The 19,871-nt window shown below is 38.8% G+C and overlaps 1 protein-coding gene across 1 annotated transcript in view; it reads left to right on the top strand.

Annotated features, from left to right (window-relative positions):
* The window catches only part of METTL25B (methyltransferase like 25B), a 210,319-nt gene that overhangs the window by 178,305 nt on the left and 12,143 nt on the right, over positions 1–19,871 (top strand). Inside the window, exons 2-6 of the mRNA XM_063439813.1 lie at positions 6,698–6,819; positions 6,992–7,107; positions 7,924–8,137; positions 12,069–12,131; positions 15,058–15,201. Coding sequence (XP_063295883.1) covers positions 6,709–6,819; positions 6,992–7,107; positions 7,924–8,137; positions 12,069–12,131; positions 15,058–15,201 — 648 coding nt within the window. The 5' untranslated portion in view covers positions 6,698–6,708. The remainder of the gene's footprint in view (positions 1–6,697; positions 6,820–6,991; positions 7,108–7,923; positions 8,138–12,068; positions 12,132–15,057; positions 15,202–19,871) is intronic.

Here is a 19,871-nt window from a genome sequence, read left to right as displayed (position 1 = left end):
TTTTGACCTCCCGTCCCTGGTGAATACTCTGCCGCTGGTTACTCTGCTGCTCATTGTCTTCCTCCTCTTCCAATGCCAACATAATTGTCTGTGTGATCGATGAGTGTGATAGTTTGAATTTTGCCTGTAAGTTACTTGACAAGGGTAGCAAGGAGCCAGTGTACACTGTTACTGTTAACCTCTTAAGAATCTGGGATCAGTGAAAGGGACACTGTAGTCACCAGAACAACTACAGGTTATTGAATTTGTTCTGGTGAGTAGAATCATTAACTTCAGGCTTTTTGCTGTTTTCAGAGAAATTGCAGTGTTTACAATTTCCATATGTTGAATCGCTTGATTGTGGGGAAGCTAGATACCATTTGTTGGGAGTATGTGTTTTTTTAGGATAACAGCTTTTTAGCCTTTCTATTCATTTACTATACTCGCATCCATAAGCCTCAATTGCCTTACTTGAAGCCTGCAACTTTGTTTCAAGGCTCTATATGTTTGAAATTAGAAAAAGGGGGAGAGCAAGAAACCTGTTCCCACTGCCTTTATTGGGTTAACTCAAGGACAAGAAAAATAATAACAAATGCTTTCTTAATCGATAGGGGACACCTATACAAGATAAGCCACAGCAATGGTTGCCTGACTAAACGAAAGGTCACTATCGGCAATCTAATGTTAAATTAAGAAGAACAATATAATCAAGAAAAATAACAAATACTTTATTATTAGATAGGGGACACCTATCCAAGGTAAGCCCCAGCAAAGGTTGCCTAACTAGATAAAAAAATTACTAGCGGCAATCTAATGTAGGATTAAAAAGGGGAACAGTGTAAATCAAATAGATGAGTTTGACACTCTTCGTGGTACACATATGTATCTGAAAAATTATAATAAGATACAATGTGTGAAATCCCACAGAGAAAGTCTGCTCACTGTCATTAGAAATGCTAGTAACAGTGTGTCAAAAAGAAAAATGTGATGCACAGTCTCAATGTGGTAATTAACGATATATTACTGTGTAGTAGAATGAAAACTCAATCTATTCTGATAATAGCGATAAAAAAGTGTCAATTTGACAATATCTCATTATGTTTAAAGGACCACTCTAGTGCCAGGAAAACATACTCGTTTTCCTGGCACTAGAGTGCCCTGAGGGTGCCCCCACCCTCAGGGACCCCCTCCCGCCCGGCTCTGGAAAGGGGAAAGGGGTTAAATCTTACCTTTTTCCAGCGCTGGGCGGAGAGCTCTCCTCCTGCTCTCCTCCTCCGATCCTCCTCTTCTCCTCCCCGTCGGCTGAATGCGCACGCGCGGCAAGAGCTGCGCGCGCATTCAGCCGGTCACATAGGAAAGCATTCATAATGCTTTCCTATGGACGCTGGCGTGCTCTCACTGTGAAAATCACAGTGAGAAGCACGCAAGCACCTCTAGCGGCTGTCAATGAGACAGCCACTAGAGGACATAGGGGGAAGGCTTAACCCATTCATAAACATAGCAGTTTCTCTGAAACTGCTATGTTTATGAAAAAATGGGTTAACCCTAGAAGGACCTGGCACCCAGACCACCTCATTAAGCTGAAGTGGTCTGGGTGCCTAGAGTGGTCCTTTAAATCCCATCAGTATAGTATGCTAGTCCCATAAAAATGCTGCATCAGTCTGATAGTGGTAGGAGATAATTACAGCTAATCCCATAACATGATAAATCCTCTCGTCAGAGAAAACTATATCTTAAATCTTACTGTGCAAACCTGGGCACAAAATGTCAGGTGGATAATAAGCTGTAACTGATGCTGAGATAAGACTCACAATATCATGAGAAAAAAAGGAAAAAGTTAACACCTACACCTAAACCTGTTGTTTATTCGTCAGAAGGGTATAGAGACCCTTAATACAGGAGAAGTAGGAAGGGTGCCTTCATGGGCACTCAATATAGGATAGATAGAAAAAGATAGAGAATCAATGTAGATGTAAATTAAACCCTAGCTTGAGGATTAAATAGTCCAGGTATATTCGTCAGATAAAGCTATTTGAAAGTTCATGTCCAGAAGGTCTCCGTGTATCTCACCGGCGGAAGATCGCCGCCTAAGTTTCCCAGCCCGTGGTAAAGTATGCACGAGGGCAAGGGCGTGTCCGAGGACACACAGATAGGACCTGATTGTATCAGTAAATTCCCGATATTCGCGCCCCGACGCGCGTTTCACCGAGCTTCAAGGTTCATGAGGGGGTCCCCCTAGTAATTTTTTATCTAGTTAGGCAACCTTTGCTGGGGCTTACCTTGGATATGTGTCCCCTATCTAATAATAAAGTATTTATTTTTCTTGATTATATTGTTCTTCTTAACCCCTTATGACCGGAGGGCGTACTATTACGTCCTTTTAAAAGCGGCTCTAAACGCCGCAGGGCGTAATAGTACGCCCTCCGGTTTTTAGTAACTTACTCCCAGGGAGCCCCCCCGCGGCAGATCTTCCTCCTCCGGTCATGTGAGAGTGAGGTCCTTGCGAGGACCTCACAATCACATGGCTGGGATAGCTGGCTTCTGTATTGCCAGCAGGGGGACTAACTGTAATGACAGTTGGTCCCCCTGCTGGCTGGAAATAAAATCAAATAAAGTTAAAAGTGTAAAAAAAAATATATATATATACTTAGATCATATATATATATATTATATATATATATATATATGATCTAAGTATATATATACACATATACATACACACACATACACCGTCTAGGTGTATTTTAATATTAATATGTATATAATTATATATATATATATTAATATCAAATTGCACGTAGACTAATACTGATTAAATATATATATAATTATTGTTATATATATATATATATATATTTATAAATAATATAAAAAAATATGTAAATACGTAAAAAAAATAAAATAAAAAAAATAATTAAAAATAAAATATTAAAAAATATATAGATGTGTTTTATTTAGTTCTAACTGTATTGTGATATTAATATATATATATTTATATCAAAATACACGTAGAATGAAATAATATATATATCTATATACATAAATATATACGTATATATCACTATATATATACCTATATATAAATAAAAATATTTAAAAAAAAAATATATATATATATATATACGTATATATACACATATGTATATATATATATACATATATTAATTCTACACATATATTTATGTAATAATTTTACATAATTAGGTATCCTAATTAATTACAATTAGCGAGACCTGCCTGACCACCCATGCCGAAAGTATAGGGAATTTAATTTGCTAGCACTATATCTAACCCTATAACTTTCCAAGACACCATAAAACCTGTACATGGGGGGTACTGTTTTACTCGGGAGACTTCGCTGAACACAAATATTAGTGTTTCAAAACAGTAAAATGTATTACAACCATGATATCGCCAGTAAAAGTGAAGTTTTTTGCATTTTTCACGCACAAACAGCACTTACACGGACGATATTATTGCTGCAATACTTTTTACTGTTTTGAAACACAAATATTTGTGTTCAGCGAAGTCTCCCGAGTACAACAGTACCCCTCATGTACAGGTTTTATGGTGTTTTCAAAAATTACAGCGTCAAATATAAGGCTTGTGTTTCATTTTTTCCACATTAAAATTCGCCAGATTGCTTACGTTGCCTTTATGACCCTATGGTAGCCCAAGAATGAAAATTACCCCTATGATGGCATACTATTTGCAATAGTAGACAACCAAAGGTATTGCAAATGGGGTATGTCCAGTCTTTTTTAGTAGCCACTTAGTCACAAACACTGGCCAAAATTGGCGTTTTTTGCATTTTTCACACACAAACAAATACTAACGCTAACTTTGGCCAGTGTTTGTGACCAAATGGCTACTAAAAATGACTGGACATCCCTTATTTGCAATACCTTGGGTCGTCTACTATTGCAAATGGTATGCCATTATGGGTGTAAATTTATTTCCTGGGCTACTATACAGTCTCAAAGGCAACGTAACCAATCTGGTGAATTTCAATTTCAAATGTAACGTGCTATATTTGACCCTGTAACTTCCCAAAACACCATAAAACCTGTACACAAGGGGTACTGTTTTACACGTAAGACTTTGCTGAATACAAATATGTGTATTTTATTACAGTGAAAGCAAACAGTATTATGACATTGACAGTTAAAATGTTTCATAGCTAAATATTTGATATTAAATGAAAGCCCTGTTTCCCCTGAATAAAATGATATATAATAAGGGGGGGTGCATTTAATATGAAAGAGGTGAATTACGGTTGGACAGACATATAGCGCAAATGCCAGGTTTTGTTTACGTTTTGTTTCGTTCACAACTTGTACATTTGGCTGCGGTGTTAAGGGGTTAATTTAACATTAGATTGCCGATAGTGACCTTTCGTTTAGTCAGGCAACCATTGCTGTGGCTTATCTTGTATAGGTGTCCCCTATCGATTAAGAAAGCATTTGTTATTATTTTTCTTGTCCTTGAGTTAACCCAATAAAGGCAGTGGGAACAGGTTTCTTGCTCTCCCCCTTTTTCTAATTTGTAATCATATCTCTGAGGGTTACCCCCTCCCCACCTGTTCCTCTAAGACTTTAGACATTCACTCTGAGGCTAATTTTTTCGTTCTCTATATGTTTGATACTCTGTCTCTGCTTAATTAAGAATTGGCTCTACTTTGTTACCAACTTTCCACCACTATATTTCTATATGATGAATAGGCTTTTGCAGCAGCATCATCCTTTTTTATTACTATTTTTTTCTCCAACCTCTTTAACTTTTATCACATCGAATTTCAGCGTAAACATTTGATACCTTCCTTCTCCTTGGATACCAACTAGCTGAAATTTCGATTTTATGATGGATCATACTTTAGAAGTCTTTTAGGACCATCTCACTATACAAATTAGTATCATATCGTGTTTGAAAAATGTACAGTTCCACCACTAGAGGTCAACATACCCCTTGAACAATACAAATTTTACATATTACTAATTTTACATATTATTAACATTTTTTCTTTATATGCACATAACATTGTTTAGTAGTTGGTCCAGTACCTTTTTTTAATATATATTCTAATTGGACATTTATTTGCTTGGTACATATTGTGTGTGTGTTGGTCTTCCATTTACATCCTTTATCTCATTTCCATAAAAGTTAAGTTTTAGTAAAATTTGAGATTTACTGCTCACAATATTGTTCCACTCAGTAGAGCGAACTTTTTCACCAATATATTTACTCCTGACAATTGTTCTTTATTTTTTTATAGTTATTTTTTAGGAGTTATCCCCCATCCAGGAGTATTAACATTTATCTAATTTTTTTCTCTCGTTTTCGCACAATATAGCAAGAACATACTTTCTTATCCAATGCTTGTCTGTCACACTTACTGTTGACGTGTTGTTAATCTGCAGGGTGCATTTCAGCTCCTCTTTGCTCTCATTCTTACCATTCTTCTTCTTGATCTTTATACATTTTATGTTTTTTATCATAAAATGCGTATAGTTAATTAAAGAAGTAATGCTGTTCTGATTATCCTCCTACTCAGTCACCTGCTATACAGTGCAAATCACTAAGTGAAACAGCAACAGAACTTTCACATGAGAGGTTGTTTATGATGTCAGCACATGGTTGAAATGGGAGGGGCTTGGCTTGAGTGGGTGGAGCTTTGCTAAGTGGGAGGAGCCTTGGGAAATAAGAAAAATACAGTTTTCTAATTTTTCCCAACAAGCATTTAGTTTAAAGTTGAAGCTATTTTCCACTGATATTAATATTTTTATATTTTTTTTTTCAAATTTTATTGTATTCCTTTCAATGCTTTAAATATCAGAACCTTGTTATTCTTTCTTTCCATCTTCTGTCTCATATTGTAGCAGGAATTTAAGTTTTCAATTAAAATTTTTATTTGATTTGGGCATCCTCCAAGCAGGGACTATTCTGTCTTGTGTACTTTTCTTTGACCAAAGGAGACGTTTAAATCCGCTCCATTTCCTGTGTCAAGGAGGAGTACGTTCTGACATTCTTTCTTTTTTTATTACTATATGTTTATAGTGTATATATATGTATGTATGTATGTGCACTTTATTAGAATAAAACCTCTTCTCTTTAATCATTGAGATGCTCCTAATAAAATACCCTAAAACAAGAAATGACTCCTATTTCTGGGTATTTTACTCTCTGACAGGGTAAATACATTTTATTTAAATCACCTGTTGATCCTTTGTCTGCAATATTGCATCTTACTGACATTCTGCATGGGCACATTCTAAAATACAGAATGATCTCCTGTTTGGGCATCCATAGTCCATTCTAAAGCAGATGTTTGCCAATGCAGACCCTCATATTGGTCCATGCAATGCCTGTCTTTCCACTTTTTTTTACACTCACAGCTCAGCAATCTCTGGACCTTCTTTGGACCTTCTGCCATATTTAAACCATGTATTTTTGTAGTGTGTGGGCATTTGCCCAGACCCCACATTCTACGAGTGCTCCAACTCCAGGTTCCATCAGAGAGAGTTAAATGGTCTAAGGGCTAATAGCCCATGTAGGGGGAGGGACTTCCAAAAGCGCCTTGAGGGTGCAAACAATATTCCTAAACTGAAGCCCCCTACAAGCCTTCCCTGCACTGACCATTTATATTGCTAGGGGTTATTGAGGTTTTTACTTTTTTTCTTAAAAAAACAAAAACAAACTAATTGTCTATTTGATGTTCCAGCCTTTAAAAGCATGTCCAGCATTCAGCTACAGTCACTGTCTTCGAGCCAGCTAAAGCAGCTTGCTGTGGACATTACACGCGTTCTCTCCATCTATGGCTTCATAACAGATTCCTATATAATTGTAAGTATTTCTCCATATGATTTAGTAACTTACCGTATTGGGGCAAAATCTGAGATGAGGACACATATCTCCCTGTATTGGGTGTGTTAAAATAAAAGCTGAAAAATAATGTACTGCTGGCCTCGGTTCCAATATACAATGCTTAAATTTGCATTCTTGACGTTGCCTTCAGGAGTTTTTCACGAACAATCTTTGGGAGACCCTGCCAGTATCCTGGAGAGAGGCCCTGTCAAATCTGTCTTCTCCACAGTTGGCGGATCAGCTGATGTCAAGTAGAAAGGATGTGTGGTGAGTTGAATTATATATCTGTGCACTTTTGTTCTGCTTCAAGTTGTCTGGTCTGTATTATTGTACTATCTATAGAGGTCCTCAGTAGCTAGTCACTGATCTGTTATCACTATCATGGATATATATGGAACGAGTACTATTCAACATTTTAAATTAAACCTGTTATTTTCCAAACGGTGTATCATCATTTACTATACTTGAGAAATCTATGGGAATTATGCCTACAAATTATGTATACTAGTGAGCGTGCCCATCCTACACAAAACCCCTCTATTTATTTACAAAGCTAAGATTTATGCACACTACCGCTGCCCCCTAATGTGCTGCATTTATGGTTCATCATGTGAGGATAGTCTTCGCCATGACAAAGGTCATGTGTGGTCCTTACCATTGATTCAAGTACTTTAATTTCCGCTCCGAGTTTATATTTCCCGCCATTACTAGTTTAAACACTATGATAATTTATAAAAAGAAAAAATAATAGGCGCCCACTACAGTATAATACAGGGTAAAACTGGGCTGCAGTAACTAGTACAAGGACTCCCAAACCTTGTGGATAATAGAGTATAGAAAAAAGGCGCAGTTTCTTTCCCTTTTTTCTATATAATAATTTATAGATCGTTATATACTGTCTGAATTATGGCAGCTGATGTATAATTAATTAGCAGTAATTTATCTTTGATAAAAAATGTTCCTGTATTTATGGTGACTAAATGTCAAGTACATGTCCTTATGGATGTGTCTTCTTTTGAATGTACACCTTTTCTGTATATGGAGTACAGTTCAGGATAATTGCTTGGATTCTCTGTCTCATAGTTACAGGTCTGTGTGGCCTTTAAGTCTCCTAGCATTAAAGGTAACAGCACATACCCTTACTTATCCACGAAACCTGCGTCATGAAGCCAGTAATATAAGCAATAAAAAGCCTAAAGAATTCATAGAAAACCATTGCCAGAGCTCCTTGCTGGATCCCTTATTTCGGAAGCACGTGAAACCCAAAAAACAGCACGAAATCCGACAGCTTGGAAAGGTGAGACCCACAGTAACAATGTATGCAAAGACCTGATCTAAGCTCTGATACTCTGATAATATGGAAATGGCAGGTTTTGACATGGTAGTAGTCTTTTTACTAAGATCTTTTGCTTTCAACATTCACCACGTGTTACTTCAGTAGTAAGGATGAAGGTCTGATGTGTGGAAGTTTTGGAAAACAAATGTTCTCCAATTAGTTTACTAAACTTCCAAAGTGATTTTATACTGTTCCAAAAACATTTACCAAAGTCCAAATTATTGAGTTCATCAGATGAGTTCTACCCAAGTACATCTTAATGAATACCAAGTCATTTATTTCCAACCTGTCCTTCAAACCCCCAAATGGACTGCTTTATCAGTTCCTTGGTGTATGTGACCTTCTGAAGCACTTCACTGATTCGGGCCAGCGGGGAACATCTAAAGATCTCCCATGATTGGTCCGTTCTGCAAGTTCTGCTGCTGAATCAGCTATGTTTATGTTTGTGCAAACTGAGATAGAGTGACAAGGACATTCTGTTTCATCATTTTCTCTCGGAATTGTCATTAAAGCTGATGTAGTGAAGTGCTGCTATCAATGTTGTCAATGCATCTTGGTGATGCAGTACACATCCCACTCTAGAAAGGTAGAAAATTAGGAGTGTGGCTAAATAAATACAAACAAAATCGCAAAGAAATATGATGGATAAAGAAGTCGCATTAGGCAAAAAAAATGGGAGAGACAAAGACATGACAGGTCGATGAAAATCATTAGAGGGAAAAAAGGGAAGAAAATGTGTAAAAAGAAGATAATTGGAGGGAAGTGGCAAGAGTGAAATTAAACCTTGCTACACAGGTGAGGGAAAGAGATTGAAAGGATGGTAAGAAAGCTGTGATAGCACTTCAACAATGGTGGGAAAGCATGGCAGGATTACATACTTTAACCATGTTACATACTGTATGATTCAGGATGTGCTTGGTATTTCTTTTAAATCAAATGTGCTTTTATGTGAGAACTCAAAAAATAAAAAAAGGGACAGAGACTAGAATGATACTGGAAAACAAATAGACAGAAGATAGTGGTGAGACATTGGTTAAAAGGTAACTTTTATTTCTAAAATTTAAAATAAGTCATTAAAATACAGACAAATAGATACATAGAAACCCAATACTAAAAGTGTTGAGAAATCGCTGTATCACCTGGAAATGAAAGTAAATTAAAAATAGTTTCCTTTTATTGGGATACTGAGACAATAGTGCACAATCAAAAAATAGTAATACTGATAATGATAATGATACTCAACTAAAGAATAAAACCTAAAACAAACTGGTTACTCCTCAGGTGAATATTACATATATAGGAGAAAAAAATTCATAAGGATACACAAGTTCTCCCAAAAGTAACCTGTTTGCAATATGTGAATAACAATGTACTCAATGAGCCACTAGATGTCACTAAAAGATTGAGTGAAAAAATTGCTATCCAGTAGCTTAAAGGGATTCTCTAGTTCCAGGAAAACAAACCTGTTTTTCTGGCATTAGAGAATCCTGGGGTGCCCCCTCCCTCCCTCCCGCACCCCATCCCAGCCACGTGCATTATAAAAACTGCAATAATTACACTTGCAAGGTAAAGGGTGATGGGAGTTGGCACTCAGACCACTTCAATGAGCTGGAGTGGTCTGGGTGCCTACAGTGCCTACAAGTTCTGCAAGAGGAATCACGTTTTTAGGTGTAATTCCTGGAGGTCTATTGAATATCCATAGAGCCAATGGAGATATAAATATAAATCAGTGAATCCTGGACAGCAGGGAGGGTGCCAGTTGGTCTCTATTGAGTTAATGAATAAATAGAGAACTAGATCCCCTTATGTTCCACCATATTCAGGGGCTGTAGAAGAGGCACATGCACCCACCCTGCTGCCCAGGATTCACTGATTTGTATTTATATCTCCATTGGCTCTCTGGATATTTAATAGACCTCCAGGAATAACACCTAAAAAACTTCCTCTTGCAAAACTTAAAGCGGCACTGTGATGAAGAACTTACCTTTCCCCAATCGATTCCTCTTCTCTCCCTCTGTTAGGATCTCTTCCTTATTTCTTCCTGTCTGCTCTAGTTTTATTTAAAAGGGGGGGCAGGCGGAGGACAATAGCTATCCCCCTTATTGTAATTTAGGGCCCCCACCCGCCGCTCAGAGGTGGAGGCCGGGGGGGAGGACAATAGGTGTCCCCCCCATTGTAATTTAGGGCCCCCACCCGCTGCTCATGGGTGGGGGCCGGTGTGGAGGACAATAGGTCCACCCCTTATTGTTATATAGTGCCCCCACCCGCCGCTCAGGGGTGGGGGTTGGGGGTGAGGACAATAGGTGCCCCCCCCCTGTTGTAATTTAGGGCCCCCACCCGCTACTCATGGGTGGGTGCCCGGAGGTGGAGGACAATAGGTCACCCCCATTTTCATTTTCCATGAGCGGCGGTTGGGGCCTGGGGGGGACGCTAGGTCCCCCCATCAGTTTAATGGCCCCCACTTGCACGGCACGGGTGGGGGCTCGGGAGAGGGGACACTGTTTTTTTTTTTATTTTTTTATTTTTTTATTCAAATGAAATTCTGATCCGACCAAAGTCTCAAATTGCATCCTAACACGAATGGAGAAACTGTTCTCATTCTGTTAGGATAAAATTCAGTAGTTTTGCTGGCGTTCTGTCTAAATGACAGGATGTTCGGGAAAGGGGAAAGGAGGCTTTGCGGGAACACGGTGGAAAGGTGAGAATTGTGGGAAAATGTCTGACCACCAGAAATAAAGCATACTTTGCTCCTCCGCTGGTCAGGCGTAGAAAGCCTCCATAAGACAAAATAGTCCCTACCTTGTCTTATGTTTTAAAAAAAAAACTAGAGCCGACAGGAAGAAATGAAGAAGAAATCCCGACAGAGGGAGAGAAGAGGAATCGATTAAAGAAAGGTAAGTTCGACATGAGAGTGCCGCTTTAAGCTACTAGATAGCAATTTTTTCACTCAACCATTTAGTGACATCTAGTGGCTCATTGAGTACATTGTTATTCCTGTATTGCAAACAGGTTACTTTTGGGAGAGCTTTTGTATCTTTACGATTTTTTTTTATATATACACTGAACAAAATTATAAACGCAACACTTTTTTTTTTTTTAACCCATTTTTCATAAGCTGAACTCAAAGATCTAAGAATTTTTCCAAGTACACAAAAGGCCCATTTCTCTGAAATATTGTTCACAAATCTGTCTAAATCTGTGTTAGTGAGCACTTCTCCTTTGCCGAGATAATCCATCCACCTCACAGGTGTGGCATATCAAGATGCTGATTAGACAGCATGATTATTGCACAGGTGTGCAGAAACTCATTGAAATACAATAGAAAGGAGGGGAAAATGCAAGGATGAACGATTGGAAGAAGGGAGAGACAGAAATGGGAGAGAGATAAGGGGGGCAATGGTAGGGAGGCAGAAGGCAGCAATGGAAAGTAAGTAGTAAGTAGCTGGAACAATGGAAGAAAATAGCATAGAGGAGTGATGGTAACGGACTAAGAACAAGGTGACAGAATATAAATGGACTGTGGATTGAAGGTTGGGGATCCACAGAGTGAGAGCTAGAGATCGGAAGATGAAGTGCAAAAACCTAGGTGACTAAAGGTAGAGACCTGGGATATTGAGGGATCTGCAAGTAGGAGACCTTGGAACAGAGGTAATGAAACCAGGGAATTGGAGGTAAGAATCTTTGAACTAAGGACACGGTGCTTAAGAGACCTGCAGCTACAAACATTTGGGGGTTCCCAACATTTTTTTTCTTTTTTGAGGTGAAACCGAGATCTCTTTCTCACAATGGTTGGAAACCACTGCCATGTGTCGTAATAAGTTTCAGTCTTTATATGACATGAATTTTCTATTTTTCCTGTACATAGCGTTGTATTTCTAATTTTCTGTTGCAGCTGGTGAAGAAGTTGAGTGATGTAACAAACTGTGACCAGGTGGTGGATATCGGCTCTGGACAGGTATGGCCAATAATGTATTACAGCAGGTGTTTTGGGTTTTAAGCTCCCAAGCCAGTGGAATAAACTTGTGAAAACCACATTTTTGTTAACTCTTAGAATGTTGGTGGTTAGACATGGCAATGGCATACTTGCTTTTAATCTAGTGGATCAACATGGAAAAATTGAATGCAGTATTAATGCCTCCGTGCTGCCTTTTCCAACCACTGGTAGAATTTTGTCATGTGGGCCACATACACTATCTGCTGGTGGTACATGAAGAGGGTTGTCTTACCATGTAACACCAGCAGACCCAATGAGATATACATACATAAATATGTGTGTGTGTGTGTGTGTCTATATATGTACAAAAAACACTTGTCACTCCACAAACAATTCTAGAAAAATACTAACCTTGCCTGGGTGCAAACCCGCATTGAGTATATAATAAACCATATGAAAGGTGCACCAAGGGTCTTCCAATCAAAAAAACTGTGTTTAATTGAGTTTTAAATCAATACATTGTCATGTGAAAAAAAATCAACGTTTGTCAAGATCTGAAGGGACTGAAACGTTGACCCTGAGGAATGTCCCTTGAAGGGACTGAAATGTTGACCAACCTATTTCCAGTATAACCACTAAGTACAGTGGTTTATATCATGCAATGGATACAAAATAAACCAATTGGAATTTTGCAACAAGACCGTGAGTGCAGCCCGTCTTTGAAATTGTTTTTATATATATATATATATATATATATAGGAAAGTCACAAAGTCCTTGCACACAGGCTCTATGTAGTTATTCCGGGTGCTTGTAGTCTGGGGGAAAAATCGTATAAACCAATAGTAGAGATGACCAGCATTCACGGCTTGTAGATAAAGATTAAAAGTTGTAGATTTTAATGTTGATACATGTTAAAATAGTTGATCGACGTTTCAGTCCTCGTCTGGGACTTTCATCAGGATGATGATGTTCCTGATGAAAGTCCCAGACGAGGACTGAACTGTCGATCAACTATTTTAACATGCATCAACATTAAAATCTACAACTTTTAATCTTGATCTACAAACCGTGAGTGCTGGTCATCTCTACTATTGGTATATATTTTTATATATATATATATATATATATATATATATATATATATATTTATATACGTGTGTGTGTGTGTATGTTATATAATATTTATGGTCGGGAATTAAGGCTGAGGGTATTAAATAAGGTTTGAGCTATACCAGTAAGAGCAAGTCTGCCGGAAAAAAGAGGGCCTACCTACTGAAAGAGTTTATAGGGAGAGGTGGGTGAGGTTCCAGACATTGACAGAATGTCAGGAGGTAGCTGGGAGGAAAATACATATAGGCTGGACAAAGCTGAAGATATTCAATAAGGTTTGAGCTATACCAGTAAGAGCAAGTTGGCCTTGGGATGCCAGAACCGATGAAACAGGCCTGAAAAAAGAGGGCAACATATTAATACTACCTAATCTCATAACAAAACTAATTAACAAAGCCTCCTCTTATTAGGCCTGGCTTGTACCTTGGCTGACTCAGCAACTGTTGCATACCACCAAAATCTTCCCAGGTTGCTTGGAAGATACGCATGAATTATTTAATAATGTAATTAATTGGTAGAATTGTGCAAAATGTTTACCATAACCCAGTAAGTAATGTTGAAAACATGAAACTAAGCTGGTTGTAAGATAATGTAATGGATGTAACTACTGCTCCTGAGTAGGAATCTCAGTGTCTCGGTGGAAGCTCAGTAATCAAGTACCAGTTATTGGTGAGCATGTGATCTCTGTGAGAGGAAGCTTAGAAACCATATACTAATTTCATGAGCTCGTCACCTCTGTGATAGAGGTAGCTCAGCAATTAATATCAATTTGATGAGTGTGTTACCTCTGCCAAGGAGAAAGCTCAGTAGCCAAATACCAAATTGCTGAGCTTGTGACCTCTGAATAGAGATAGCTCAGTAACCAAAAACGAATTTGGTGAGCACATGTCCCCAGTGATAGCGGAAGCTCAGTATCAAATATCAATTTGAGGAGTGAAAAATGTTGCGCGGACATAGGGGTACATTTCTATGGAGTGTCAGTATGTAGATGTGGGTAATCTGTTTCTGTGATACCAAAGGATAAACGAGAGACAAGGCTGGCAGAGGCTAAGTGTTAGACTGAGAATTGCTGGAGTTACAGTGTTGGAGCCATAACTATTGCAGTGGTTAATGTCTGGTGACTTTGTGGCTCTAGATGCATAGCAGATTAAAAATAAGTTGGATATCATCGTTTACTATGTGGTGTGAGAGGTTTAGTTTGAAGTATGCTGTAGTAAAACCAAACTTGTAAAGTCAACAACAATTAACAATCAATAGGTAGGTTCATAATAGCACAAGTAGGACACTTAATATAAATTACACTTACACTTAGCCGAATGCGCATGTGCGGCAAGAGCTGCGCACGCATTCAAACCGCCCATAGAAAAGCACTACTCAATGCTTTCCTATGGACGTCCAGCGTCTTCTCACTGTGGTTTTCACAGTGAGAATCGCGGAAGTGCCTCTAGCGGCTGTCAGTGAGACAGCCACTAGAGGCTGGATTAACCCTAGTGTAGGGTTAAAACTAGAGGGACCTGGCACCCAGACCACTTCATTGAGCTGAAGTGGTCTGGGTGCCTAGAGTGGTCCCTTAAGTGGAAATTTAGAACCAAAATGAATATGTAGCTTGCCCAAACAATATGTCGACTGTACTGAATCAAAATGTAAAATCTAGCGTAGGCTCGTCATAACCATAGATCAATATTTGTGCCTTTTTCATTTAAGGCCTATATTATTTAATACATTGCTGGAGTGTTGCTTTTAGATGTGTTTTCATACAATTTTATGAAGTAAGGTTAACATGATATACATATGGCGGAAGTCTCCTAATAGTTGATGCCCCTGTGTCTTCTTTAGGGCCACCTTTCTCGCTATTTATCATTTGGACAAGGCCTTACGGTCACTGCTGTAGAAGCAGACAAGAATCTGGTGACAATGGCAAGAAAGTTTGATGAACACCTGATGTACATGTTGCAGAAGGAGAGAGGGAGATCATTAAAGGTAAATCTTAACAGCTAAATACGTTAACCCAGATCTGCTAACAGGTTATAAAAGCAGAATTTGGGGTCTTCTTATGAGTGTATGAATGTCTTCTTATTACTGAAGAGTAATGGAGATCGGAGTCTACTGGTGTCAAGCTGACTCAAATATACTAATGGCAACCAGGCAGGCTCAAAACATGCATGTGGTGTTACCTTGTCGGTTTTGACTTGATGGCGTTTTTATTTTTTTTTCCTGTTGGAAAATCTCTATTTATTTTTTCAGTGTTTTTTTTATTTTATTTTATTCTTTATTCTTTATTTTTGTTGTGCGGATGAATACAAAGATGCATGTTATGCCACAAAAGCAGAAGCAAGCTCAGTTATATCAACATAGTAAACAATAGTATGGCATTTGAGAATCCGCACATTTTTGTAGGTGTAGGAATAAACCGTGATATTCAGGCCTGGGAAACATGTCTTAGTATACAACTTAGAGAAAATATTCAGGCACAGAAAATATAGTAGACATGGTGATTGCATAGGAAAATTAAATCATGCTGGCAACAATAATAAAACATGCTAGGCAGACAGAAGGATAGGGAGATAGTTTAGGCAAACAAAGCATGTGTGAAAAAACAATAGTGTCACCAGGAGCTAAGTAAGATAAGTAGCATTAGGAGTAGAAATTGGCCCCTGTACCTAAAACTTATTGCTTAACTGATATTTAGACATAATCAGTGACAAACACAATCACAGCTGCGGAAGATCTGCAGTGTTTTGGCCATCTACTCAGCCGATGTTTGCAGTTAGAAGGTTAACGGCACAGGGATGGTAGGGTCCATAGAGCTGTGAAGGGGCACACCCCAGCTCCAAACATGGATGCGATCTTGCCTCTTTCCACCAGGAATCCATCCATTAGTATTAGACCTCTTGAAAAGCCCAGTGTGCGTGGCTGGCTCTGTGGAGCTGGAGTACTCCGATGACGTGGCCCTGCTTGCAGGTAAGGCTCCCTCTGGGATGTCTTTCCTGTGTGCCGCAATGGGGTTTGAAGGCAAGCATACTTCGAGGCAGTTTCGCTTTTAGCCTCCGGTGTTGCCTTTTCCATACCCATGCTGTGCGTGGTGTATGAGGAGGATGTTTAACAGGATCCTGGCGGTCCAGCACTTTGGTCTGGGTTGTCTTGCCTGTCTTGCCTGGATCTCCGGGTACGTAGTGCACTGCTCGGGCGTTGATTTGATCCCAGAATTTTGTGCATAGGACCTCAAATGCCAGTATGATCGGGTCTGCTTGCTTAGGTATCAGCAGGTTTGCGTGCTTCAGAGCACATGGCATGCTGTCGGCCATCTTAAGGAGCAGGCCTCTGGCTGTCACGCCCTGTGGGGACCGAAATATCCCCCACCTGTCCAAATGGGGGAGAGAGGGACTAGTTGAGGTTTGGTTTGAGCCCCAGCAGGGGATCGGCCACTTCCTCTGCTTACAGCCTGTTCGTATGTTTTAGAACAGTCCGGAGCAGTCCACCACGGCCTGGACCACATAAAACTTAAATCCGCTACTTAGCAGAGTATTCCTCGAGTAGGTATAGCTGTGTCAGGCGAATTTTAGACAGATTTCGTTGTTTAATCATTGATTTTCAGGCTGATTCCGAGGAGATTCTATTATTAAAAGTATGTATTTACTGAGCAGTTTCATTACCACTTGGCATGAGTAGCATAACACACCAACTGAAACACAAGCAGGATTATTTACTAAAGGGAGAATTCAAGGTGAATTTCAAATTTAAGGCCAGAGTAGTCATAGAAACATAGAAACATAGAATGTGACGGCAGATAAGAACCATTCGGCCCATCTAGTCTGCCCAGTTTTCTAAATACTTTCATTAGTCCCTGGCCTTATCTTATAGTTAGGATAGCCTTATGCCTATCCCACGCATGCTTAAACTCCTTTACTGTGTTAACCTCTACCACTTCAGCTGGAAGGCTATTCCATGCATCCACTACCCTCTCAGTAAAGTAATACTTCCTGATATTATTTTTAAACCTTTGTCCCTCTAATTTAAGACTATGTCCTCTTGTTGTGGTAGTTTTTCTTCTTTTAAATATAGTCTCCTCCTTTACTGTGTTGATTCCCTTTATGTATTTAAATGTTTCTATCATATCCCCCCTGTCTCGTCTTTCCTCCAAGCTATACATGTTAAGATCCTTTAACCTTTCCTGGTAAGTTTTATCCTGCAATCCATGAACCAGTTTAGTAGCCCTTCTTTGAACTCTCTCTAAGGTATCAATATCCTTCTGAAGATAGGGTCTCCAGTACTGTGTACAGTACTCCAAGTGAGGTCTCACCAGTGTTCTGTACAATGGCATGAGCACTTCCCTCTTTCTACTGCTAATACCTCTCCCTATACAACCAAGCATTCTGCTAGCATTTCCTGCTGCTCTATTACATTGTCTGCCTACCTTTAAGTCATCAGAAATAATCACCCCTAAATCCCTTTCCTCAGATGTTGAGGTTAGGACTCTATCAAATATTTTGTACTCTACCCTTGGGTTTTTACGTCCAAGATGCATTATCTTGCACTTATCCACATTAAATGTCAGTTGCCACAACTCTGACCATTTTTCTAGTTTACCTAAATCATTTTCCATTTGGCTTATCCCTCCTGGAACATCAACCCTGTTACATATCTTAGTATCATCCGCAAAAAGACACACCTTACCATCAAGACCTTCTGCAATATCACTAATAAAAATATTAAAGAGAATGGGTCCAAGTACAGATCCCTGAGGTACCCCACTGGTGACAAGCCCAAGCTTCGAATATACTCCATTGACTACAACCCTCTGTTGCCTGTCACTCAGCCACTGCCTTACCCATTCAACAATATTGGAATCCAAACTCAAAGATTGTAGTTTATTGATAAGCCTTCTATGTGCAACAGTGTCAAAAGCCTTACTGAAATCTAGGTAAGCAATGTCTACTGCACCACCCTGATCTATAATTTTAGTTACCCAATCAAAAAAATCAATAAGATTAGTTTGGCATGATCTCCCTGAAGTAAACCCATGTTGTCTCTGGTCTTGAAATCCATGTGTTTTTAGATGTTCAACAATCCTATCCTTTAACATGGTTTCCATCACTTTCCCCACTACTGAAGTAAGGCTTACTGGCCTATAGTTGCCCGACTCCTCCCTATTACCTTTCTTGTGAATGGGCACAACATTCGCTAACTTCCAATCTTCTGGGACTACTCCTGTTATCAATGATTGGTTAAATAAATCTGTTAATGGTTTTGCTAGTACACCACTAAGCTCTTTTAATAGCTTTGGGTGTATTCCATCAGGTCCCATTGACTTATTTGTCTTTACTTTTGACAGTTGAAATAGAACCTCTTCCTCTGTAAACTCACGTGTAATAAATGACTCATTTATCCTTTTTCTTAACTGAGGTCCCTTTCCTTCATTTTCATCTGTAAATACCGAACAAAAATATTCATTGAGGCAGTCAGCTAGACCTTTATCCTCATCTACATACCTTCCTTCTTTTGTTTTTAATCTAACTAATCCTTGTTTTACTTTTCTTTTCTCATTTATGTATCTAAAAAAAGTTTTGTCCCCCTTTTTTACTGACTGTGCTATTTTCTCTTCTGTGTGGGATTTGGAAGCTCTTATAACTTGCTTAGCCTCTTTCTGCCTAATCTTATAGGTCATTCTGTCTTCCTCACTCTGGGTTTTTTTATAATTACTAAATGCTAACTTTTTGTTTTTTACTATTTTGGCCACATCTGCGGAGTACCACAGTGGTTTCTTGAATTTTTTGCTTTTACTGACAAGCCTAATGCAATTTTCTGTTGCCTTTAGTAGTGCAACTTTTAAATAATCCCATTTCTTTTGGACTCCATATAAATTGCTCCAGTCTGATAATGACTCCTTTACACATATTCTAATTTTAGAAAAGTCTGTTTTTCTAAAGTCTAAAACTTTTGTTTTTGTGTGGTGTGACTCAGTCACTGTTCTTATATTAAACCACACTGACTGATGATCACTGGATCCTAAACTTTCACCTACAGTAATATCTGATACCAAATCTCCATTTGTTAACACTAAATCTAGTATGGCCTCTTTACGAGTTGGCTCCTCAACGACTTGTTTTAGAGACAATCCCAGTAGGGAGTTTAGAATATGTGTGCTCCTGGCACAAGTAGCTATTTTTGTTTTCCAATTCACATCAGGAAGATTAAAGTCACCCATGATGATAACTTCCCCCTTCATTGTCATTTTAGCTATTTCTTCAACTAGTAGATTATCTAACTCTTCAATTTGTCCTGGGGGCCTATAAATCACACCTACACGAGTTACTGTGTGATTACCAAATTCTAACGTAACCCAAACGGGCTCTATGTTCGCCTCACTAACCTTTATTAGGCTAGATTTTATGCTATCCTTTACATACAGGGCCACCCCACCCCCTTTCTTGCCTTCCCTGTCTTTTCTATATAAAGAGTACCCTGGTATTGCTATGTCCCAGTCATTTTTCTCATTATACCATGTCTCAGTAACAGCAACTAAATCTACATTATCAGTTGCCATTATTGCCACAAGTTCATGGATCTTATTCCCTAAACTGCGAGCATTTGTAGACATGACTCTAAGCTTATCATTTTTTAACACACTTGCTACAGGCACCTTCTGTCCT

This window comes from Pelobates fuscus, chromosome 13 (genome assembly GCF_036172605.1).
Source record: "Pelobates fuscus isolate aPelFus1 chromosome 13, aPelFus1.pri, whole genome shotgun sequence".
In the NCBI taxonomy this organism is placed as follows: domain Eukaryota; kingdom Metazoa; phylum Chordata; class Amphibia; order Anura; family Pelobatidae; genus Pelobates; species Pelobates fuscus.
The sequence above is the reverse complement of the archived record's forward strand: the minus strand, read 5'-3'. Positions and strand labels throughout refer to the sequence as shown.